We start from the raw sequence: 24941 nt of genomic DNA, 5'->3' as shown, positions 1-24941 counted from the left end.
CAACCATGATGTTTTACATATTTTATTACTTTCTGGTGTTTATTTGCACTGATATAAATAAATATTGAAATGCACAAAACCAAATCGCTTGTATATTTTATTAGACACTCTATGCACATAAACATATACAGTGGGACATGGTATTTTCATTCTAAAACAGGTGATAGAAGTTTCTATTGCGATTCTTGTAATGACTTAAACAAGGACCTTTACAGTGGACAATCAACATTAATGGATTTTCAAGAAAAGAAAGCATAATTCTTATTATATGAGGACACATTAATTTGGGCCTTTTTGAAAGGAGTCTCTAGTGTCAGCACTTTGTAGTCAAAAATAAATTGTATTTAAAATAGAAAATTGTATTTCATTGTCTTTTTAACATTGAGTGTGGCTAGTGTGACAACAACGATACAGCTGTTATTCAGAATCAGAATCAGGTTTATTGGCCAAGTGTGTTGACACACAAGGAATTTGGTTCCAGCTGTTTGTGAGTACAGACATAAATAAAACCTATACATGACAAAACAGACAAGACAAAACCAGACTATACAAGACATACAGGATACAGATCAGTAATGTACATAAAGTGTGTGAGTGCATGGTCGTGCAAATGACAGTATTGTGTGTCAGGTATGATGAGAGTTTACTATAAAACTTTGTACAGTATATAGCAGCCATAGTGTGTGCAACATATACAGATAATGTGATGACTGACAGTTCTGTGTGATAGATATGAGCAGGGAATATAATAATAGTAATAACTTTGGTATGTAATGGTAAATAATAACTTACGATGGCAGGAACTAACGTGTTTCATGGTTTTTACACAATATTAAATGTAACTATAAATATAAAATTTTAATTCTCAGCAAATTGTTGAGGTATAAAAAAATACTCAATACTAAAAATGTGCAATTATAGAAAAATTATTCCTTCAGGAATTCAGGCATCTTCATACTTTGTAGTCGTTGATTATTTTCTTGTAACAGCACATCAGCACAAAGATGTAAAAATAAAAAAAAAGCACAGGATTTATATTGAAATGTAAATTGATTGAAAACTGCGCTGCGGAGATGTGCGCAACTGCTTCCACAGTAAAAAAAAAAAATTCAAGTACAGTAATAACAGGACAATAAACACGGCACACAACAGCAGGAATGTAACTGCGCAAAGACGAGCAAGCAGCATAAGGCCGTCATTTAGCATAAGCATTACAAGCGGAACCGCATGGGTGTGTCAGATTATCAAGAAACCTAAACCTACACTATACACCAAGGAAATGTCTCATTTATTAATCTTTCAGCTTTTTAAAATGCTGGTGTCTTTTTAATATTTTATTTGGGTTTAAATGTGTTTTGATGTGAAAGGTCAGCGAGAGATTAAACCAATTTCTGTTCCTCACGTCAGAAGAACCTCGAGGAAACCTCAGGCCATTCAGTTACTTTGAATTACAACATATTTACTTGTTTCACAGAAACTTAAACCTCAAACATTAAATTAAAGCTTTAATTGTGCCTGAATCTTACATTCAAATAATCCTAATCTGCTATAATTTATATCTAAATGCCTTTTTAAATTCTACTTCTTCTTCTCCGCTTGTTCTTCTTATTATTATTTTCAATTAGGTAAAAGAAAACGCACAAAGACACATTTCCGTATGTCTTTTTTTAATGGTTTAAATTTGTTCATTTATCTCAAGGGTTCTTGCAGATGCTCCTTTAGCTGCCAGACCTTTGCAGAAAACAGATGGTATTAAGTATTTCTGTGAAACTGTTGACATGCAATGTGCTGTTCAAAAAACAAAAAAACAAAAAATGGTGTTTGTGTGCGCGTGTGCGTGCGTGTGTGTTTGTGTCTCATTTTTTCCCTATCATTCTCAAATATTTTGAGTCATTGAATCACTGTAGACAAAACAAATGTGTCCATCAGGTCAGGAGTTTAGAAAACTCCCAGTGTGCTGCTATTGAGAAATGATCAATAATGTGGTGGAGCAATAAAGTGGAGTTACTGTTGTCACCTCGAAATGGATCCTTTTACAATAACTGCATGTCTGAGAATATTCACATTAACCATTCATACTAATGCTCCTGGTGTTTATTCACTTCAGTTCTATTCACTGAATGCAAAAAGATTTGCACTTTCGAAATCTCCAGTTGATTAGCATAACAAATTTTACATTTTGTGTTTATTCGATGAAACAACAGAGTAGTAAGTCCAAATATCTGCATTATAGTCACCTTCTCTATTATAAGAATTCAATAAAGCAAGCATTTGATGATTAAACCTACAGTATTCATTGTGTAATTCATTCCATTAAATAGTCTTGCATTTATTTCTAAATTTTAAATATTAAAATTTTGTGCCTATATAAGATTAAAGCTTGATATGAGTAAAAGTTGTAAAGGGAAACATTTTTAAATTATTATTTATTAATAATATATTAATATTAGAGAAATATTAAATTAATATGTCAATATTTAAGGTGGATTGACTTGCTAAAATATCTTACTTTCATAAACATTCTTGTACTTTGTAGTGCTCTTTAGTTTCCTAAGATTCCTACTAGCCCAGTCCCCCTTACACACACACACACACACACACACACACACACACACACACACACACACACTTCCCTGGGCCCTTACTTCCCCCTTTTCTAAACAAGTTCCCTTTCCTTCATCTTTAAATAACCTTTCTTTCCCCTCTACATGAACTTCTCCATCCTCAGATTCTTATCATGCATGAACTTCACATAACCCCTTATTTCCTTTGGCTCCAAAACAGAGAAGAGCGAGTTAGGGCATGAGTCAGGAGGCAGGGTCAGTGCGAAAGATCCCACAATCGGCTGTTTGTCCTTCTGTCGCTTTGAAATCTGGAGCAGATTTGGATGGACAACAGAGCTTCACTTATTTAGAGCTCAAGTTAAAGCTACTGAACAGTAAAAACCGCAGGTTATTCAGAGTGTGTGTACATACGTGTGTGTGTGTGTGTGTGTGTGTGTGTGTGTGTGTGTGTGTGTGTGTGTGTGTGTGTGTGTGTGTGTGTGTGTGTTACTCAGTTCAGTTCAATATTTAACTTTTCCTCATCTCAATCCCCAGCTGCTGTTTCACAAAACATTCACAGCAAGGTGTGTAATTGCATTTTATGGCCTGTTCGGCATGACGGCTGTCATGGACAAGTGTCAAGAATGAACCACTTACAACAACAAAAAAAATCCAAAGATTGAGACAGAAAATTATCCTTACAAACACACACAAAAAAACCCCAAGAAACCAGGAATGTATCGATGATATTTAAGGAAAGGAAAAAAGTAGAGAAGTGAAAATAGATGTGAAGGTTTTTACATTTTTAAGCACAAGCCTGTTTATATTATTCCTCTCTCAAAGTTTTTCTCGTAGACTTTCTCAAATTCCTGCAAGGCTCTTCTTCTCCTGCAAGGCTTTTCTGAGCCTCAAAGGTCATGACCTTTGTTTCTCCATTTGCTCTGCAGCTGAATGCCCCATATTTCCCAACATGTTACTTTTGTCATTTACCATCATTGTGCCAGCAATAATCTACTTCTATTTTTTTAAATCAACACTCCATGCTTGGTTTCAAAATGTTGTTGTAGCTCATCAACGGTTCTTTGGAAAGTCCAAAGTTCTTTGTGTTCTTAAAATATCCTATTATCTGATCTTCTGATGAAGAACACGGACTTGTAGGGTTTAATGTCGAACGTTCAAGTCAAAGAACCTTTAAATGGTTCTAGACTGCACCCTGCTGTCACCTGACCGTAGGTTTCAGGTGATTATTCAGTTAGTTTAAAACTGTATTTCTCTTTTTCACTTAAATTCTTTCTCTCTCTCTCTCTCTCTCTCTCTCTCTCTCTCTCTCTCTCTCTCTCTCTCTCTCTCTCTCTCTCTCTTTCTCTCTCTCTCTCTCTCTCTCTCTCTCTCTCTCTCACTGTCTGTCTTTTCCCTATCTCTGACTGTTTTTCTTTTTCTGTTTATCCTTTCACTCGCTTACTGTCTAATCTATTGATCTCTATTTTGCTCCTTTTCTCTCCCTCACACACCCTTTCTCTCTTTTCCCCTCCCTTCCTTCTCTTACTCAAGATCTTGCGCTTTCTCCCTGTCCATTTATCTGCCTACCTTTGTTTATCTCTCTATTTCTGTCTCTCTCTTTCTCTTTCTTTCTGTATCTCTGTTTCTCTGTCTGTCCGCCTCTCCCCTCTCTTGCTGTCTTTTTCTGTCTCTCACTCTCTCTCTTGTGCTGTTTTAATAGCACTTAATGTGACCTTCAGCCTATGTGCAAGGTCACAGTACCAACACCCTTTTGAAGTTTTACGCCAAGGCTGTTACCTTTCTGCACGAAAAAAAAAATATGCAAGGTTTGAACGATCGGCTGCAGCAACACTGCTGCGTATCAGGATAAAGATTGCGAGTTGTTTCCGATCGTATTGACACTGTGCTCTTTTGTACTTTGTGAATGCGTCCTTCCCCTTCACACCACCCTGAGCCAACTTCACAGGTCACGCACTTCCAGCGCAAACATTTCTCCAAACCGTGCGAATGTGAAAAGGGTGGCTCGGCTTCGACCGGTCTCACAGAGAAACCAGATTGAGATTAGAAGTTAGTGAAAGGTCACGGCGAGGGCAACGCGAGCACATTTGTGCTGTGTGCTCTCAAAGATTCATTCCTTCTCCCAAAGGTAAGAAGCTCTCCACACGACCCAATACATCAGAGTGACCCTTAACTAACCTTCACAGAGCAGTTAAGATAGATGCCATGAGGACTGGAGGAGACATTATGGGGTGACTCGAGTAGTTTAGAACCTCAGATACTTTTCAGGTGGATGGTTTCTCTCTTTGTTGCAAAATGGCTGTAATGATTCAGAAGTTTTGACAGCACAAGCTCGTTTTACCAAAGCCGCTCTCTCTGACATGCCCGGGTCATCTTTGTAAGAAAAGTTGCATGCAGGAGAACCAAATTATGGACTTGTCTACATGATCCAAAAGATGAATAAATACATTTACTTGATCTCATTTATTCTGCAGTAGCAGAATCTCTTTTTGCATCAAAGCCTTCACTTAATGAATGAATTTGATTATACAATTGTAATAGATGCTTCTATTAGTTGCATAAATTAGATAGTGTGTGATTTATTGATTATGGAGAATCGCAGCTGTTTCTCTGAGATGAACCTCTGCACTTTTAAAAGTTTAAAAGATAAACTTTAAACTCTCGACCTTGTTTATAAAGGCTTCCTAGCAGAAGCTAATGGGAAGGTTACAAGGTAACAATATGGGTAGTGATTTGATGCGCTCTATCAAGGTTGTGATCAAAATGTAAAAAAAAAAAATTATAATAAAATTAACGTTTTTTATTAGATACCACCGTAGTCTTCATTTGTTTCACACTTTTATCCAAAAGTGAAAATTTAAGTGCCAAACGGTGGCTTTTTAGGCAACTGCGGAATTTGACCACCTTTATGATGGTCTGTTTGCTAGTTTGCTAGCTTCCTGTTTGTTAAGGATTTGCATAAAAATGTTGAAAACATCCTCTATGATAACTCATCACAAGATATTCAGTCAGAGGTTTGGATCAAAATCTTACCTTTACCTGAATGTCAGTGGGTTTCATTCAGGAAGCCACAACTAAACACAACACACACACACACACACACACACACACGCACACACAAACAAGCACGCACACACAAACAAACACGCAAAACAGAGGCACTTTATCACTCAGAATGTAAAATCAAGCATTTCTACAACAACAATGGGACAAGCGCACTACATCATTGGACTTTAAAACTCTATGTAGTAATCTTATATGGTGTAACAGTGAACTACTTAAGCTGCACATTTAAATCTTTGACTCTAGAGCTTTCATAATCTCACTGTCATATAAATGTATTTTTTTCTGCCACGCAGATATATGTGTACCCGAAGCTCTACAAAGACAATCCAGGATGAGCGATTAACATTGGAGCCATTTACATTGAACACAGTTTAATATGAGGACTAATAAAAATGTTACACATTAGTCACACACATCTATCTAAATGATTCACTTAGTATGGGTAGAGTTTAAAACGAAATCATGGAAATCACTTGGAATGATCTTTAGATGCACATTTTCCAGCAGTCTTAAATGCTTATTAGTACACAGATACCATGCAGGTGATTGCATACGCATCGAATGAAATGTTTTGCATTGCAATTGTGCTATAACAATGTTCATAAAAATGATTTCTCCATCTTTTTGTCCCATAGTTTGTTGAGGCACATTTTAATGGCTACCATAATATAAAACTTTTTTTTTTCTTTTTTTAATTGAAAACTACTTTAAAGCTAGCTGTACATAGCTATAAGGTAACAGGTAAGAAAAAGAAACAGATATGGCTTTAGAAACTATAATTTTCTACCATTACAACCTATACTATGAATCCCTGGTGGTCTAGTGGTTAGGATGCGGCGCTCTCACCTCTGCGGCCCGGGTTTGATCCCTGGTCAGGGAACAAACCCCAGCCACTCTTAGTTTCACTCTTAGTTAGGTGGTATCAAGAAGTTTCAAAACTAGCTCGGTTTACAAAACTTTATTTATCTACGTTTATACACTGCCACCTTCAAAAATAGTCCCCTTGCATAGCAATTCCACGCTCCCAGCATTCCTTGCCACAGTGTTTTTGTGTCAAAATGGCGACCTTTGGGCTTCATCTTCGTGAAGAGGGTGGGGTCCGCAGAAGCCAAATCCGATGATATGGTTAGGTCTGGAAGTGAGTTCATGTTTCCGGTGAGAAACTCACGTGTGAGGAGAGCTTACAGAATGTGCATGTGTTTAAAATAGCAGACTTGGTAACGTACATGGTCAGAATAGTACCAGTTGCACAGTTTCAGATCTACACAGAATGATGTTCTTTGGCACACTGACTTATAAAGGTCGGTGCTCCCTGTGAATGTGTGTGCAGCCTTGTGCTGCCATCTGTTGGTGTGTTACAAAACTAAAAACTTTAAACTTTTTGTTACCACCTCATATAGATTTCTATGGCAGGGGATTTCATGAATTATAAACTATATATAATCTATGACATTGTGCAAGTATTTTTTTTTTTATTTTATCGAGACCTGAGAGTTAGAAGGGTGTCAATGCTTTGTGCATAGCAACCGATTGCATTATTATTATTTTTACAGTGACGCTGTAAGTGTATGTATTGTGTCACAAAATGTAAAAGCCAATCAGCGTCCATTATGCAAATGCAGGCTCTGAGTGGAGAAGGATACGTGTAAGATTGTTTTAATTCCTTTAATGTACTCTATTAATCTATTCTTGGTTCCTGATGAAGGTAAAAATGCAGCTGACTTTCTTTTGCAAAACTTAAGGCTCTAATTTTTACAATTGTATATCAATAAAAATGTGCGGCTCTCAAAACAAGCAATCAGTCATCGCACGCTGCTCACACAGTGTCATGCTGTAATGAAAAGTAAACATTCAGAGAAGTCTCAAATTATCCTTGCTTCAAATGACAGCTCAAAGGTGACCTTTTTTTTTTTCTTTTTTTTTTTTAAACACTTGTCTTATCTGAGCAGAGACACACCGTACAGCAGGGAGGGATCAAACCATCAGCAATATCCTGGCAATCTGATTTGCACATTTTAAATAGAAATGTGTTTATGTTTCAGATTTGATGGGGAATCAGGTCAGGGTATAAATAAGAGCTTTTGCGTTGTCTTGAAGGACAGGACGGAAAAACAGTACACGCTTACAATATAGAGTTATGCAACTGCCTAGCTCGGACATTATTGTGCAACAGTGCCATCTGCTGGACTTTTATGCTCTGTGCAGTAAATTCATACAATTAACAGATTAAAATCATACATATATTATATCAAACATATGTATATAATTTCACCAAATCGGTAGTGAAAGTTCCGTTCTGATTAGTTGGTAGCTTACTGATTGGTCGATTTGTTTTCTATAACTGATAAAAAGCTCTGGTATGCGTTTATATTAATGTGCATGTTACTATTTCTGAAATGTCTTATGGGTTTACACAGGGACTTTCATAACTGACGCATGATCCAAAAATAGCAAATTGAAATGTGTGTAGGTGGTGACATGGTGATTTTTATGCAGTGGCAGGCTGTCAGTATCAGCAAGGCCTTCTCTGCTTGTCTAGACTCTATCAGAATCACTGACTTACGTTTTACATTATATTTTTGTCCATGCATATGAATTAAATTATTCCCCAATAGTCCATTTTCTTCATATTATAATTTTCCTCTTTGGTGCACTGCTGCTGCTGTGCCACAGAGATAAACAGCTCTTGTTAGATTGCAATCTGTTTTGCTGGAAGCTGTTGTTTTAACCAATCAGACTGTGATTTGGCCACTCCAAGGCCCTTTAGAAGGCGTCCAGTCACGGCATCAGCATTTTTATGTTCTTTTAATTAGATGAGAGCGCACTAGTCAGACTCGCAACCTGCATTTGTTGCAAAATGCACAAGCTCAAATATATTTATGTGGATTTAATAGCTGTTTTTCCACAATAGGTGATAAAGGAGAAAAAAATTATTTGGTCGCAGATAATCCTACAACAACCTTTACATGACGGACGTTTCAAGAAAAGCTGCACATCACAAGGAAAGGTCGGCCAAAACAGTTCTAAACAGATCTTCTCTACAGACCATTTATACTTTTTTCATGAACCATTATACATTTTTCCCAAAGAAATTTCCACAAAATCATACATTTTTCTTCAATTCAAATCCCCTGGACCACCATAATGCACCTGGGGTCATTTTCTGAAGTTACAAATGATGTTTCTGCCAGTGATGATGAATACAGACGGTGCATGTGGCTGCAGTGAAAGGAGACTTGTTGAATTGAGTTGATTGGGTTTGTTGCTTTAGTATTGGCATTCATTCTCAATGCATAAGATACCTGTCTGTCATGCAACGCTCTGTTAAGCTGTGCTTCTCTAGAATATTGATAGTTTCTGTAGCATTTGCATCATAATGATGGTATTAAGAGGTGGATTGGTTTAGTTAGGACACCACTTAAGGCCAAGATGTTAAATGAACGACCCGCCACAGCGTTTATGTAATATTTATGGAAGTAGTCTCTAGTTATAGAGCTTTGTACCATTTAACTTTACATTTTTAGACACAAAGGTAGCCTTTCATGTTGTGATTCAGCCTGAGGTGGATGAATCCGAGTTTGAGGAGGACAGTGTGTATTCCTTTGAAGACCTGTTAATGTCTAAGGCTGATAAGGCGGCCTTCCAATACAAGTTCTAATAAGAGTTTGATGAGGCAGTTTCCAACCCCTGCCCATGCCAGGGGGCAATGGTGGTGGTGTGGCATACAACCACAACATGCTTACCCCAGGGGCTGACAGCAAGGCTCCACCCACGACTCGCTCCAGCCAGGGTTCGGCAGTGCAGCCTCTTTCCACGATCTGTTCCAGCTGTCTGACTTTCGTGAGCCTGGCGCAGGTCCTTGTAATGTCTACCACAAGGCCATGGGTCTAGTGTGGACATTTGGCCAACAAAGGCTGGACCACCAAGGAAGGACCTTGTTTTGTGTTTTGTCAGAATTCCACCTCAATCCTTTTGTATTAGCTTGAAACGCGTGCCTGCTCATAGCGGTAGCCTTCTCTTTAGTTCTTTTGTGGCCATGTGTGGTTGTTTGTTATCTCTTAACCTGTCTCTTGTGTTTGTTTGTTATTTCTTTGCCTCCATCTCGTTCTTGCTTTATGTGTTCACATGCCTTTTTGTACTTTTACAGCTGTTCTCACTTCCGTGTTCATTACTTGGTAATTATATACTTCCAGCAATTCCAGCAAATACATAATTGTGCATTAATTTCATAGTTTTGTTTGTATTCAACAAAACAACAAAGATGATTTAACGTCATCATTAAAGTGGTGGGCGGTCAGAGCCAGCAAAGCCTTCTCTGCTAGCCTAAACACTATCAGAAGCACTGACCTACATTCACAACCTAAATTCTAATATTTGTTCCATGAAATTGTATTAATTTATTCCCAACAGTTTATTCTCTTTATTCTGTAGTGTTTCTCTTGGCTGCACTGCTTCCAGTTCATGTATGTGGATGTGAGATGTTTTTGTCTAAACAGATTTCAGCCTCTATGTGCTGCCATGTCAATCTAATCTGCCTAATCTAGTCTGTTCTGATGGCGTTTTACCATAATCTCCTTAATAAATACCTCTGTTTCTTTAACCAATCAGATTTCAGCTAGCTGGCCCAGAATAGCGTCAGCATTTTTTCGTCCTCTGATTGGTTGGTCATAGGTAAACTGTTACAGCCAAGTTCGACTGGCAAAACACATCTGTAGCGCTCTGTACACAATCACAGAAATTGATTTGGTCTCAGACATGCTTAAAAATCAATTTTCAAGAAAAGCTAGATGGCTAGGAGAGGTCTGCCAACCCCGAAGCTAGCTAGCTTGTCTCAACCTGTGAATACGAGCAGTACCACTGGCTTACCGCCTCTGAGGAGCGGTGCAAATTATGAATCTGCATCTCTAATGAGTAGGTTGTATTTTATTTCCTTTTTTTTATGTTTTTGTCATGTTATTAGACAAATACTGATTCTGAACTGCTCCAGATGATGTAAGTGGCACAGTTGCGGTTGTAGTGTAGAGGTTTGGAGTTGTCTTAACTGGGTTTCTTGCTGTAGTAAAATGGTATTCACCATATGTGAAATGCCTCTCTCTCTGTAATGCCATGTGTTGTTTTATTGCGTTTTGATATTGTATTGATGGTTTTTATAATCACAACGTGATAGTGGTGGTATTAAGAGGTGGATTAAGTTGGGTAAGTACCCACAGTGGGGACTTACCCAACTATACCAGCAATTACTGAGCTGTTACCAAAACAGCCTTCTTTCACCTTAGAAATATTTCTAAGTTAAGAAACATGTTGTCTATATCCGATGCAGAGAAGCTCGTCCATGCGTTTATGACCTCCAGAAAAGTTTACTGTAATGCATTACTAGGTGGATGTCCTGCATCATTAATAAACAAGCTTCAGTTAGTCCAGAATGCAGCAGCCAGAGTTCTCACAAGGTCAAGAAAATATGATTACATAACCCCAATCCTATCGTCCCTACATTGGCTTCCTGTTAAGTTTCGAATAGACTACAAACTATTACTTCTCACTTATAAAGCACTAAATGGTTTGGCTCCCATGTATCTATCCAGTCTTTTAACGCGCTACAATCCGCCACACTCCCTGAGATCTCTAAACTCTGGGCTTATAGTAGTTCCTAGAATAGCAAAGTCCACTAAAGGTGGTAGAGCATTTTCACAGTTAGCTCCTAAACTCTGGAACAGTCTACCTGACAGTGTTCGGGGCTCAGACACACTCTCCCAGTTTAAGTGTAGATTAAAAACATATCTTTTTAGCAAAGCCTACACATAACACACATCACATATCATAACCTTGTGCTCCAGAACATCTGATCACATGCACATTATCAACTTGTGCTGTTAATATCATGAACAGCAGCTACGCTAATTCCTCTCCACTGCTTCTCTCTCTTTACCCATCCCGAGACACCCTGAGGTTTGGCCAGCTCCAGTCACCTCCCACCTCATGATGATTACGGACCTTTGAAGAAGTAGATGCCAAACTCGCAAATATCCCGAACCATCTAGAGACGTACCAGTGCCATTTGGATCCCGCTACATGTGTGGAGTTTTGACATTGGACCTCCTGGAGTGTTAAAGGCTCTGGCATGGAGAAGTTGATGCTGGATCTGTGATGATCACAAATTCTGAGCTCATAAAACTAGGAGCTACTAACCATATAGACTTTATAAGACTGCAGAAAGAACATCACTTATAATCTTATACTCCAGTACTCATGTTAGTTCTCACTCTCCAGTGTTCTGTACTGTTGAAAGATTTATGATCAAACTCTTGATATCACCCAAATGAGGATGGGTTCCCCTTTTGAGTCTGGTTCCTCTCAAGGTTTCTTCCTCATAACATCTAAGGGAGTTTTTCCTTGCCACAGGGACAAATTCACAACATTCACCTTAACTGTTCATTTGTGTAAAGCTGCTTTGAGACAATGTCTATTGTGAAAAGCGCTATACAAATAAACTTGACTTGACTTGACTTGACTTGACTGAACTGAAAAAAATACATATATAAGGAGATTATTTATAATGTATAATTAATAAGATATAATCATAAATTAATAAATGTTTTTATCAATTACTTACTGTATATTGTTTCTGAAGGAAATCAGAGGTAAAGAATTAACAGGAAAGTATTCACAGCCTTGTGGTGTAGAATATGTTTTGCTTCTTGCTTGGTCTGTAGTTTAGGATGGGGCTTTCAGCCTACTCAAAATTCCACAGCAGAACTGTATGGAGTCAGACTCCACATCTCACCACAGCTCACTCCATTTCCCTAGTACTTTTAAAAAATGAGTTCCTTTTTATTGTCATGATATCTTTCCTGGTCAGGAAATAGGTCACGAAACAGAATTGTATGAAAAACACAATCTTCTTGAGATTTTTAAAAAAAATAATTACAAATATGGAATGAAACACTTGGAGGTGTGTTGTTAAAGGACAAACAATCAAGATTTTAATTCATTAGAATGATGAAATGTTAAAAAATTTTATTTATTTATTTATTTATTTATTTATTTATTTATTTATTTATTTATTTATTTATTATTTTTATTAACAGCACAAGATTTTAAGTCCTCTTATTCAGCAACCCTAATTATTTTTGCTTAATTGCATCTTCTTTTCCAAGACCTTTGCTCATCCAGAGTGGAGAAAAGGGCTAAGAAAATCACTTTGGACCCCACACACCCAGCCCACTCTCTCTTCGAACTGTGGCTAAAAACCTGCAGAAAAAAACTGTTTTTGTGCCCGGCTGTTCTGGTGGATAGAGCTCTGTAGCGCAGACCAGACTAACTACACATTGTCAATCATAACTGTCACATTTGTAAATAGAATCCAAATAGTCCATTTGTAAACTGAACACTTGTAAATAACATCTGTACATTTATTTAGCAAGTTTTTTCTCTGTATATATTGCATTATTTAACTGTCTGGTTTACTATTCTGTTACACTATGTCTGTACTTCTCCTGCACTGGAAGCTCCTGGTGCCAAGTCAAATTCCTTGTGCGTGTAAGCATACTTGGTAATAAAGCTATTTCTGATTCTGATTTTGATTCTTCTTCTTTCTGCTGCTCCCATTAGGGGGCGCCACAGAGGATTATCTGTCTCCATACTACTCTATCTTCTACATCTTCCTTCCCACATCTATTAACCTCCTTTTTGGCCTTCCTTTTTTCCTCCTCCCTGGTGGCTTCATCCTTAGCATTCTCCTACCGATATACCCCATGTCCCTCCTCTGCACATGTCCAAACCATCTCAATCGGGCCTCTCTCACCCTGTCCCCAAAACGTCCTACATGCTCTGTCTCTCTAATGAACACATTTTTAATCCTGTTCATCGTTCTTACTCCCAATAAAAATCTCTACATCTTCAGCTCTGCTACCTCCAGCTCCACCTCCTGTCTTTTGGTCAATGCCACTGTCTCTAAACCATACAACATTGCAGGTCCTACCGACTTTCCATTCTTAATCTCTGCTCTCACTTTCTCCTTACTAATCCTATTCACTTCCTGCTTCACCATCTCCACATCATCCAACCTTCTCTCTCTCTTTCATTTTCCTCATTCATCAGCTGCTGAAAATACTCCCTCCATCTTCTCAACACACTCTCCTCACTAGTCAACACACTACATCCTTTATTGCTCTAACTTGCAGCACATCATTCCCAGCTCGGTCCCTCTGCCTGACTAATCGGTATAAATCTTTTTCTCCTTCCTTTGTGTCCAACTTCTCATACAGCTCCTCATATGCCTTTTCCTTGGCTTTCGCCACATCCCTCCTTATCTGCTGCATCTCCTTGTACTCCTGCCTTCTTTTCTTATCTTTCTGCAGATTCTCCTTATGCTTTCCTGCACTCCCTCATTCCACCACATACATAAAACATAGTCCACCTGTTATACGTCACCCTATGCTTCTCCTTCTTCTTACAATAAGTATTCACCACTGCCATTTCCATCCTTTTAGCAAAATCTAACACCATCTGCCCTTCCACATTCGTCTCCCTAAAGCCATACCTACCCATCACCTCCTTATCACCTCTGATCCTTCCACCTACATGCCCATTAAAGTCTGCCCCAATCACCAATCGTTCATTCCTAGGTACACCTTCTGCCACTTCATCCAACTTGATTTTTTTCTTTCTCCTCCTTTTCACAACCCACTTGTGGAGCATAGACACTGATGACATTTATCATCAACCCTTCAACTTCCAGCTTCACGTTCATCACCCTATCAGAAACTCTCTTCACCTCCACTACACTCTTAATAATCTCTTCCCTTAGGATCACCCAACACCATGTTCCTGGCCTCACTCCCTTTTCACTTGGTCTCCTGAACACACCACATATTTACCTTTCTCCTTTTCATCATATCAGCTACCTCTCTCCCTTTACCAGTCATAGTACCAACATTTAAAGTACCAACCCGACTCCAACTCCTTCACTTCTCTTTTTCCTGCTGTCTCTGTAGATGTCTTCCTCCTCTCCTTCTCCTCCTTTGGCCAGCAGTAGCCCAATTTCCACCAGTACCCTGTTAGCTAAAGACACCTGTGGCGGTTGTTGATAACCCGGGCCTCGACCGATCCAGAATGAATTTCTGATTCGTTAACCGCATATTTTGTTTGTTTTACGCATATTTGATTTGGTTTGTTTTACTACGTTTTACGCTGGATGCCCTTCCTAACACAACCCTCCACATTAATCCGGGCTTGGAAACAGCACTAAGAGTGCACTGGCCTGTGCAACCCTAATGGCTGGGTTTTTGCTTAATTGCATGCAATCTTTTTGTTTTTATCCAATTATGGTTACATTTAAAACAAGGTAGTTCCTGTTCTCACGTAAGGATATCACATATAAACATATACAAATATAAACAGTCATCATTCATAAACCTCTGCTTTTCTCTCTCTTTACACACAAAGAAGACATGTGTCCTGAGAAGTTTCTGCTTCATCGTGTACTGGTACATTGGAGACTCCTTTCAAGTATTATGTTATACACCGAATCTTTCCTGACATCCATTTTTGCATTCAGACTTTATTTTAATTTTTTTAAGCCTTTTTTTTTTTTAACACTCAAAGCACTTCTGCTTAGATATACTAGTTAGTTTAACTAGTTGATCTTTCCAGGGTAATATTTTACTATTTAAAAAGAAAAAACAATGATTACATAGTGGAGAAACGCGCATGCGCACTTTAACCCCCGATTCATATACAGTAGTTTATTCATGCTCTTCTGACAGGAAGGGTAGTGCCACATCCTTAACAGCTGAAGATTCGTTTCTCCTTTTCCCCCTTTTTTTCATAATAAAATGACATCATCCTCTAAAACCTTTAAAGTTTCACTTTCTGTTCATTTTAATATTATTTTTAAATAAAAAAACGATTAAAACGCATGGAAACAAAATGGATCCATATCACTGACAATATTTAATGGTTTTATTTGATTTCATTATTAATATTTTTTTACATAATATAATCATCTAGCCACTGAATAATATAATATAATGATTAAAGTGAAAGTAAACCAGACCCTTCTAATTGCACTTTCAGGATAAACGAAAACGACTTTGTCCCATTTCGTGTTTCCCGCCCGTATTCGTACAATCTCATATCCTGCGCGCTGATTGGCCAGCACCCTGTGGTACTCCGAATTCAATTGGCTTATTCGTAGGAGCGTTGAGAAACTGATTAATCCGAGTGGAGAAGGCGGGATGAGTCAAATACGGGTAGGGAAAAAACGGGTCGTGTTGCCCCCCCCCTCACTGTATCCCATGCCTGCGCTTCCCATGGCGCCCGCTGCTGCGCTACTCCGCGGGAGGACCTTTTAACTAGTATTTACTCCAGCACTCGGAGGTTTTTTTTAAAATATAAATTTCATTTAATTTGCAACCTGGAGCGGCCATGACCGTGGAGCAGAATGTTCTCCAGCAGCACTCTCAGAAGGTAACCCAGCGCTTTTTCTTTGCGCCACTGTGCGGAAACCTAGCGTTAGCTTTAGCGGGCGAACAAACTAGCTAGCGTCTGCGAGTCTTCCACCTGGAAGCTATGTGCACACGGCTTACTTAATTTGTTTATCTATTTATTTGCTTATTTATTGCCACAAAAGGTTTTGAGCGAGCTGCACTGCATTATCCTTCACGTCAAAATTTTCCCAGAATGTCAGCTAGTCAGCTAGCCGAGTAGCTAAATGTTTACATGGGCTGCGTGACACGCCTAGAAACGAGCTGCTGGCCACGTAACGCCGCCTGGGCTCGGGTAGAAGACTGCTTCGGCATGTTCAACCATTGTTTTTAATTTGTATTTTTCAGTATTTACTGTTTCATTCCGAACAGGTCTTTCGAGATTTAATAAAACGTTGCACCGATTGCGCAACATCCACATGTGTAACATGTTTATAACGCGTTTATTACTCACTGAGTCTGAGGAGTGTGTGTTTATGTTCAAGCAAAACCAATCGTGGGGTTTCAGATCATGTTTTAACGTGGCCAGTGATGGGAAAACGTGGGAACATGTTCTCCTAACTCATCCTGGTCATACTAGTCTTGTCTTTGTTCAATTCAATGCATTGTAGAAGATCGAAGATGCTCCAGGAGAGACGATACATGCTTCAGTAGATGCTCCAGTAGAGATCTTTCAGGTACATTTCTAGAAAGAAGTCTAAGCACCTCTTAGACATGATTCCCATGTAATAAACGGAAAACTGAATGCAGCTTAAAAAACATGTAGTGCAAATTAATTGCACAAAAACATAAGGTTTCATATCATTTTTAATGTGGTCAGTGATGGAAATGAGTGGGTTCCTGACTCATCCTGTACTAGTCTAGTCTTTAGTGTCCTGTACTAGTCACCTCTTAGACATGATTTCCCTAAAATAAAATGAAAACTGAAGCAAAACTATCTCGTGTTTAGTGATGGGAAACCGTGAAAGCATGTGTTCCACATGCTAGGTCCTTTACTAGTCTAGTGTTTTTCCAACTCTAATGCGATATAGAAGATAAAAAAATGCTCCAGGAGAGAAGATATGTGCTTCAGCCCTCAGGGGTGTAATTTTTGTCTTTTGACCAGGATCACATTACAAAATGGTGGTTAAGGCTCTTGCTTACTGGTAGGAAAGACAGGGGCTGAAACCCCAGCACCGTCAAGCTGACACTGTTGGGCCCATGAGCAAGATCCTCAATCCCCTGTTTTCTCTGTATCATGGCCGACACTGCGCTTCCTAACATCCCTGGGCTGTGCATAGACAGCATTTTACAGTGCTATAATGTCTATGTGACAAGTATAACGTTTCTTTCTATTTTCTGCAAACCTTGTTCAAAATCTAAATCTTATGCACTAAAAGTACTGTAGCTGTACCACAGCGTCATGTAACAGAAGTGGGCATTGTTTTGCGTAGTCGCGACATTCTGTTGTGGCGAACAAACTCCTTTCTAGCCTTTTGGAATACTTCTTTCAGCTTACTGCGATTTGGGATGCACCGATTCTAATCTCCGTTTAGTATTTAGGACAGATGGTAGGCGAATTGGGTGTCCACAAAAGTGTGTCCTTCTGTGGACAGTTTATTGCTTTTATATATATTTATATAAGGTTTACACGTTTACTTTTATGCACTTTTCTCCCAACACGGTGGCATGCGGTCAGTATTGCTTTTAACAAGTCTTTACATACATACTTCCCAGACCAGAGTTTTTGTGCCGACGTTCCTACAAAACATTTCAAACACACAGGCCGTGTTTTCTTATTGCGCTCATCTAAGTGTCATCTGAGGTCTCAGGTTTTTTTTTGGCATCGCCACTGCTTGTCAAAGGACGGTTGTGAAATGCCGCTGTGCACGCTGGGAAAGTGACTGAGGGACATATCATTTGTGTGTGCGTGAGAGAAGAGCGGTTTGATCAGCGTGCCATCGGTTTAAAGGTGTTTTAAAAAACTGTGTCCTTAAGAGAAAAGAGGAAAGTTTGTTCTGCCTGACGCAGTGTAATTTGCATTACAAGATAAAACAGTATGCTTCAGTAGTTATGAAATAAACCTGTGCTGCATGAACAGGTCAATCATGTGTCTTTGTTGAAAAAAAGAAGAGAGCTGTAGGGTGAGGTGATAAAGTAATTGTCTGCTTGATTATGGTTGAATCAGCTGTTAGAGAGAATATTTGAATTTATATCTAGAGTTTATCTGTCACATAATGATTATTTACTTAATTCAGATTCTTCATCAGTGCAAAACACCAAAGATCCAAAAGTTGTTCAATTCACAATTTAAGAGTAAGTAATTCCTTTACTAAGGACAACTTGCAGAAAAAAAATCACTTCTTTTCACAAGGCAGTTTGATAGATGATCGATAGACTATATAGGAAAAAGTATTGAAACCCCTGAAGTTGGAGGTCTTAAATTCTATACCATGTCTTTGGATGTGGTAGCATCACATTTTCCCTTCACTTAAACTAGAACCCAAACCTGTTCCAGCATGACAAGGCTCCTGTTCACAAAGCCAGCTTTATGAAGGTTTGCATGGGTTTGAGTGGAAGATCTTGGGTGATCTTTTATAGAGTTCAGACCTGAATTGGAACTCACCCAAAACCCTTGTGTCTGAACGAGCACAGATTTCCACAAGCACACTTCAAAATCTAATGGAACATCTTCCCAGAAGAGTGGAGGTTATTATAACAGCATAAGGGAACTAAATGAGCTTCTATAGATAAAGTGGCAGGTTTTTAGTATGACCTACCGCATTTCTGCAAAAGCAGGAACCTGGTTCTGGTAAACGTAAATAGAACAGAACCCTAATTTAAGTCATTGCTAACACTTGTATTTGTCTTACTATATCATGTCAAAATGACTGCTGTGGAAAAGGTCTGTTGCACCAGGTTTGTGTAAAACATGCTTGAGCATCACATGCACATGCTGTATGAGTTTAATTAATCAGAATTCCTAATAATAAGGTTAACTTTCAATCACATCATTCCGTTAAAAATGCCAAAGACCACATAATTTCACAGATCATACTTCTTCAACAGCAAACAAAATAGATACTGAAGATGTAGTCAAGCCAAATCTGTTTTTTAGAGGTTTTTCTTTGAGAGACTAGAAGGAAAACCAGGGACCGGGGCTCAGCATCTGGCAGCTTCATCGGGATGCCAAGATGAACCCTTCTAGATGACCTGTCTGAAAAGGCTTGAACAGTAATGGTCTTTGTGGAGCCAAGAAACCACTTTCCCTGAAGCGGAACAGGGTAATAAGATTATAATATAGTTTTACTTTCACAAAGATTAGAATAAAGAAAAGTTAAAAAGATTCTTACGGCGAGACAAATGCACGTTTTTTTTCTTTGACAGTACGTGAGAATGAGATTTGAAGAAAGATGGAAGAATGAGTGCTGGTAGCCTTCAGTAAAACATAGTGAAGAGCCTGTCCTGCTAGTGATGTTGGTGATCTAGTTTTAATCTATAGGATCATGAATGCTGTAAAGTACAGACAGGTTTTAATTAATTACCATTCCTTCTGGAAAGTAGGATAACAGTGATAATGAAGTGAAATTGTGTTTAAAGCAAAAACAGCTGATATACACTGACAGTCAGACCTGAATATTATGGATGCAGTATGGGATCACCCAGACCACAAAACAAAATTAAAAATAATATAGAGATTTAAAAATAAATATATCCACTAAAACTTTGCTAAAACACACAGTACCTTTAGATTTGTAGGCATTTGTAAAGGCCTGTGCTTTTCACAATCTAATTGTGGGCACAGGATCCCATCCTTAGTGCATCCATACTTCACTGGAGCCATTTCCTGTCAGAAAGTGATTGCAATTAGAATTCGAACACATTGCAATCGATAGTGAGGTTTGTAACTTCTTGTCATTTATTGCTGCTTTTGTGCACGTTGATTATAACGTTTTAAATAAAGATTATAAATCTCCTGTATACCTTAGAAAAGAGCTGAGCTGAGAAGCCAGGGCTCAAGAAGTTAGATTTTTTTACCATCATATACATGTATTTCAGTTTATTCATCAATATGTTTAACCAGTACACTGACATTTATCCGAGTTTTTACAATTATTTGTAAAGTATTGTATTTGACTGTATCCTGTAGTCAGATGTACATAAACTATGCTTGTCAGCGTGCGGACAGGGGAGCTTGCGAAGCTTCTTTATCATCATGTGGCATTTTATTAAAATTAGATTGATGGCTCAGAAGCAGCTGCTTGGAGAAGAGACGTGTGACTCAATATTGTAATTAACCTGGTGCCAGGAGATTATTATATATTTTTTTAATCTGATGTGTTTTCTTTTATTATTCCTTAAATCTTTATCAAGGTGAATGGGGTGGGGTGGGGTGGGATGCATTATTTATTGCTGTTTTTCTCAAAGTCTCTGGTGAGAACTCTGGGAAAGCTGGAGCACATGATCTGTGAGAAATGTCCTGCCTAGTTTTTAGTTACTTCAAAGTCACATAGCAGTAATGACACGCATGTAGTTTGGCCCGTCATTTATATTACTCATTAGTTCACACAGTTCCTTTTAAGGCCTCATGGAAGGCTTGTATCAGAATTAAAGGTTTTTGGTGTTGACATTTTCACTCGATCTGCTAATAGAGAAGAAACTGCGCTCTGCATTCGAGCAAGCCTGTGTTTTTGAAAGGATTTTTTAAGAAATGTCTCTCTTAACCCAAAATCACTGATCACAGCTGTAAAACTTTATATTGTGCTAATCCATGACATTGTTATACAAAGTTAGAATAAACAGGGTTGTTTTAAACAGCTTTAAGAAGTACTGTCAGTAAGAACATGTGCATTTCAATGCTGCATTTCAATTTCTTCAAAAACAATAAGATCCTATGTGTATATCTGGTACAACTTTAGATTTGTGTGTGTGATCTTTCCACAGCATCAACAGACGTTACTGAATCAGCTGAGGGAAGTTACTGGCACTACAGATGTTCAGCTATTACAACAGGCCCTACAGGTAAAGAGGCTCTATTAGTGCCGTCAATACTTATTTTACATTTTAGAGGAAAATAATCAATCACAGGACGGAAACAAAATTATTTACTATAGAATATTTATGTCTGTCTGTAGCTGCATGGGATGTTGCATAACTTTTACAGTACAAGTCAGTTTATGTTTTAGCAGCTTGTTAAAACAAAAACCTTTGTTCCCTTAGGACAAAACTCAGTTTTGGTTGTGGCTTTCACAGATTACCAGATTAATTTCAGCCTTCCCTGACAAAATCAACATGAGTAGCCTAAATGAACCCCATTTTAGTGTAAGTGTGATGCTGAAACCAGACCCATTTTGAATGGTGTCATTTTGTTCATCAGGTCAGCAATGGTGACTTAGCTGAGGCAGTAGCCTTTCTTACAGAGAAGAACGCCAAAGTCCCTCAACAGGATGAAGCCACCTACTATCAAACCGCACAGATCGGCAACGACAGATACATCAGCGTCGGCAGCCAGGCTGACACGAGTACGTATTTACTCCTGCTCTGGGTACACAGCTAAAAAATGTTCCAGGCTTGGAAATCAGCTTTCTCATGACTCGTTTAATTTGAGTTGTGTATCTACTGTTCGCGGGGCGAGTGATGACTTGGACGCACTTCCACTTGCTCCGATGAGAAACAGTTGAAGTTCTATGCTACATATATTAATAATTAAAAGTATTTAATGGCGACACTACCCCTAAATTATGACTCATGAATACATGAATAAGAATATCCAAGCTCTTGTCATGCATCAAGAGCCAGACCTGGTAATTATTCCCACATGCTGTAAATCTTGATGGTGGTGTAAATTATATATTTTATTGTAGTAAAGAGCTGTTTCTTTTATATCATTGCGGGAGTTCATCTTGAATAAAGGAAGCGGGGTGCTTTTTGACTCGTCTTTCAGATGTGATTGATCTGACAGGAGACGACAAAGATGACCTTCAAAGAGCTATCGCGCTCAGCCTGGAGGAGTCCAACCGGGCCTTCAGGGAGACGGGCATCACCGATGAGGAGCAGGCGATCAGCAGGTGCTTCACAAGCCATGACAAACTCAGACTTTTTTATTGTTGTTCCTGTTCTGTGGTGTTAAAGGGTATTATTGGAGTTAAAAAAATCTCTTTGATTTATTTACATTATTTTGATTTTAGAAGGATTCTAGTGTGCTGTTTTATCTCTCAGGGTGTTGGAGGCAAGCATAGCGGAGAACAAAGCCAGCCTGAAGCGCACACACACGGAGGTGTGGAGCGACTCCCCCAACCCTCATGACAGGAAGCGGCAGGGTAACTGCCCGGTTGGCCTGAAGAACGTGGGCAACACATGCTGGTTCAGTGCCGTCATACAAGTGAGCGCCATTGTGCCCAGGTCTAATTGTAAACAGCACGGTTTGTCGGATATATTTGTTTTATAATAAGTCATGAAAGTAAAATGTGACACCCCACAGGTAAAAATAAAATCACAGAGCTATCCCAATCACCCCCTTAGGATGCTTAAAGCGCTATAGACCTTCAGTTGGACACTAAATATGCATTTTGCGCATGTTAGAGCCTGTTAATAACGTGTTAGATAAGGGACAAGGTGATACTAGTGTCTGTAAAATGAGCTTTCTTGTTTCAAATAGTACTGTAACTATTAATCTTGATGGATTTTTTTTATTTATGCTAGTAAACAGGCCAATTGCGAAGCGCAAATTTTTTCTGACTGCGCTAAATAAATCTCCATTTATAGTGCTGTGCTGTGTGTTGATCTTCACTGGCCTGCAGTTAAACACGAGCCATGGAGTAATACGTGTTTGGGTCACTGGATCCACAGTCACATGCTGTTTGCCTGCACATGTGTAATCGGACTCCCGAAGAAGCCAAAGCAAATTTGAAAGCTACAGGGAGGGCTATTGACATTCTGTTCTGTGCGGGCTTGTATATTAATAATGCAGTCAGACCTCTTGCGCAAGAATCAAAACGAAACGCGCTTTAATTACTTAACCTGCACAATACACCGGCGCGGCCAATCTCCACCGTGTTGTTGCGTAGCAGTGAAAGAATTTCAGAAAATGCATGTACACTTTTAGAATTTAACCACCACATGCATGTGTTTTCGATGTGTAAAGATGACAAAATAAGAATGCCAAACAAGTCAGTAAACAATTTCTTAGCAAGAGTCTTTTTCTTTATTCGTACATTCGATAAAAATAGCACGTAAAAATTCAACAAAAAATGCTTCTAAGTTACAGCACACCACATTTACATTGTCACACAGCAATGTTTTCTGCATTTCTGCACTGGGTGCCATTGCTTTTGTCATAACAGAATGGCTAGTCTTTTTTCCTTACTGTGGAAAATGTGGTGCTAAACTGACTGGGCATTATTATTTATTATTTATATGTATTAATACTGACATTTTCTCTGTAAATTTTTCTTTTCAGTCCTTGTTTAACCTGCTGGAGTTCCAGAGACTGGTGTTGAACTACTCTCCTCCCACCCGGGTGCAGGATTTACCCCGAAACCAGAAGGTGATCTTTTTTTCCATTCCGTCTCGCTCACACACCAACCCACCTGTAATAATCCCAAACACACCATCTTATATTTTGTCCCAGTGACCATTAATAAAATTTTGCAGAGCCCCAGTTTCATCCCAGAGTCCCGGTTAGTCATTGCGCAGACGGCGTGAACTGAGGGAAGAATATTTCTCAGCTTTTTTTGTCTAATCTGTGCTAAGCAGCTTCTATGGTCGCTGGACCACCGCGCCTGGTAGGATTCAGTGCTGCACTCGATTTCTCGCTTGCTTTTCAAGCCTGCTGGAAAAGCAGAGACAGGTTTTAGGCTGTAATCATGAGAGGTTGGGGGGAGTTACTGGATATAAGACTTTACAAATCTATTCTGTTGCTCCTTGTCTTAGCGAAGCTGTGGAGAACATCTCAAAGTGAGAAACGGCTTTATGTAATCTGAGTAATTGTCAGAATATGTGTATATATATTTATTTATATATATTTCTTATATCTTAGGTATTTTTGACTAATATGACCTTTTATGTGAAGGACATTCTCTATGTTAAGTGCACAATAGCCAAGTATCCCTCACCACATCTCTTCAAATTACACACTTTCTCAATGATGATCTTTTTTTTTTTTTTCCTGTTTTGTTCAGTTGTACTCTTTTCATGTCTGAACGTGTAGAGCGATTGCGATAACTGCATTGCATAATGGACAGCGTTAAAGATTAATTACTTCTCAAAATGATTTTTTTTTCACTTTGAAACCGGATCTAATTGAACATCGTACATCATTTCGGTCTTTTCAAAGCTGTCAAAATAACATCAGGCAAGTAGGCCACTGAGTTTGAACTGAGAAATGCGACACGACGTCTTTAAATGTAATTGGATGTTTAATATATTGTGCATTTTGACATGCTCTATATGGACAATTGTTTTTGGATACCTGACCATAAAATTGACACATGCTTTTCGAACTACTATTCCACTTTTAGTCCCCTTTTGCTGTTATAATAACCTCCACTCTTCTGGGAAGATGTTCAAACAAAATTTTGCAGTGTGATTATGGAGATATTTGCTCATTCAGCTTCAAGGTTGTTAGTAAAATCAGGTACTGATGTAATGGTTTTCAATTGGGTTGAGGTCAGAACTCTGTAGCAGGCCACTCAAGATCTTCCACTTAAAACCTTGTGAAGCATATGTTCATGTAGCTGTCTTTGCGCACAGCAGCATTGTCATGCTGGAGCAGGTTTGGATCTTCTAATTCAAGTGAATAGAAAATGAAATGCTACTGCATTCAAAGACATCCTATACAACTGCGTGCCTC

At 38.7% G+C, this 24941-nt stretch overlaps 1 protein-coding gene across 5 annotated transcripts in view; it reads left to right on the top strand.

Moving 5' to 3' along the window:
- The first annotated feature begins 15859 nt into the window (after window positions 1-15859).
- The window catches only part of usp25 (ubiquitin specific peptidase 25), a 31934-nt gene continuing 22852 nt past the window's right edge, over window positions 15860-24941 (top strand). For 4 of the 5 annotated variants that reach the window (XM_083567742.1, XM_083567740.1, XM_083567739.1 and 1 more), the window contains exons 1-6: window positions 15913-16094; window positions 21035-21112; window positions 21468-21612; window positions 22035-22158; window positions 22310-22472; window positions 23550-23636. In XM_083567742.1, the coding sequence (XP_083423868.1) occupies window positions 16053-16094; window positions 21035-21112; window positions 21468-21612; window positions 22035-22158; window positions 22310-22472; window positions 23550-23636 (639 nt within the window). In that variant the 5' untranslated portion in view covers window positions 15913-16052. Of the gene's footprint in view, window positions 16095-21034; window positions 21113-21467; window positions 21613-22034; window positions 22159-22309; window positions 22473-23549; window positions 23637-24941 lie in introns of all 5 variants that reach the window. The other variant, XM_083567741.1, reaches the window with a different exon arrangement.

The sequence above is a fragment of the Silurus aristotelis genome (assembly GCF_946808225.1).
Source record: "Silurus aristotelis genome assembly, chromosome: 18".
Classification (NCBI taxonomy): domain Eukaryota; kingdom Metazoa; phylum Chordata; class Actinopteri; order Siluriformes; family Siluridae; genus Silurus; species Silurus aristotelis.
Note: the sequence above shows the minus strand (reverse complement) of the source record. Positions and strands in the feature narration are given on the sequence as shown.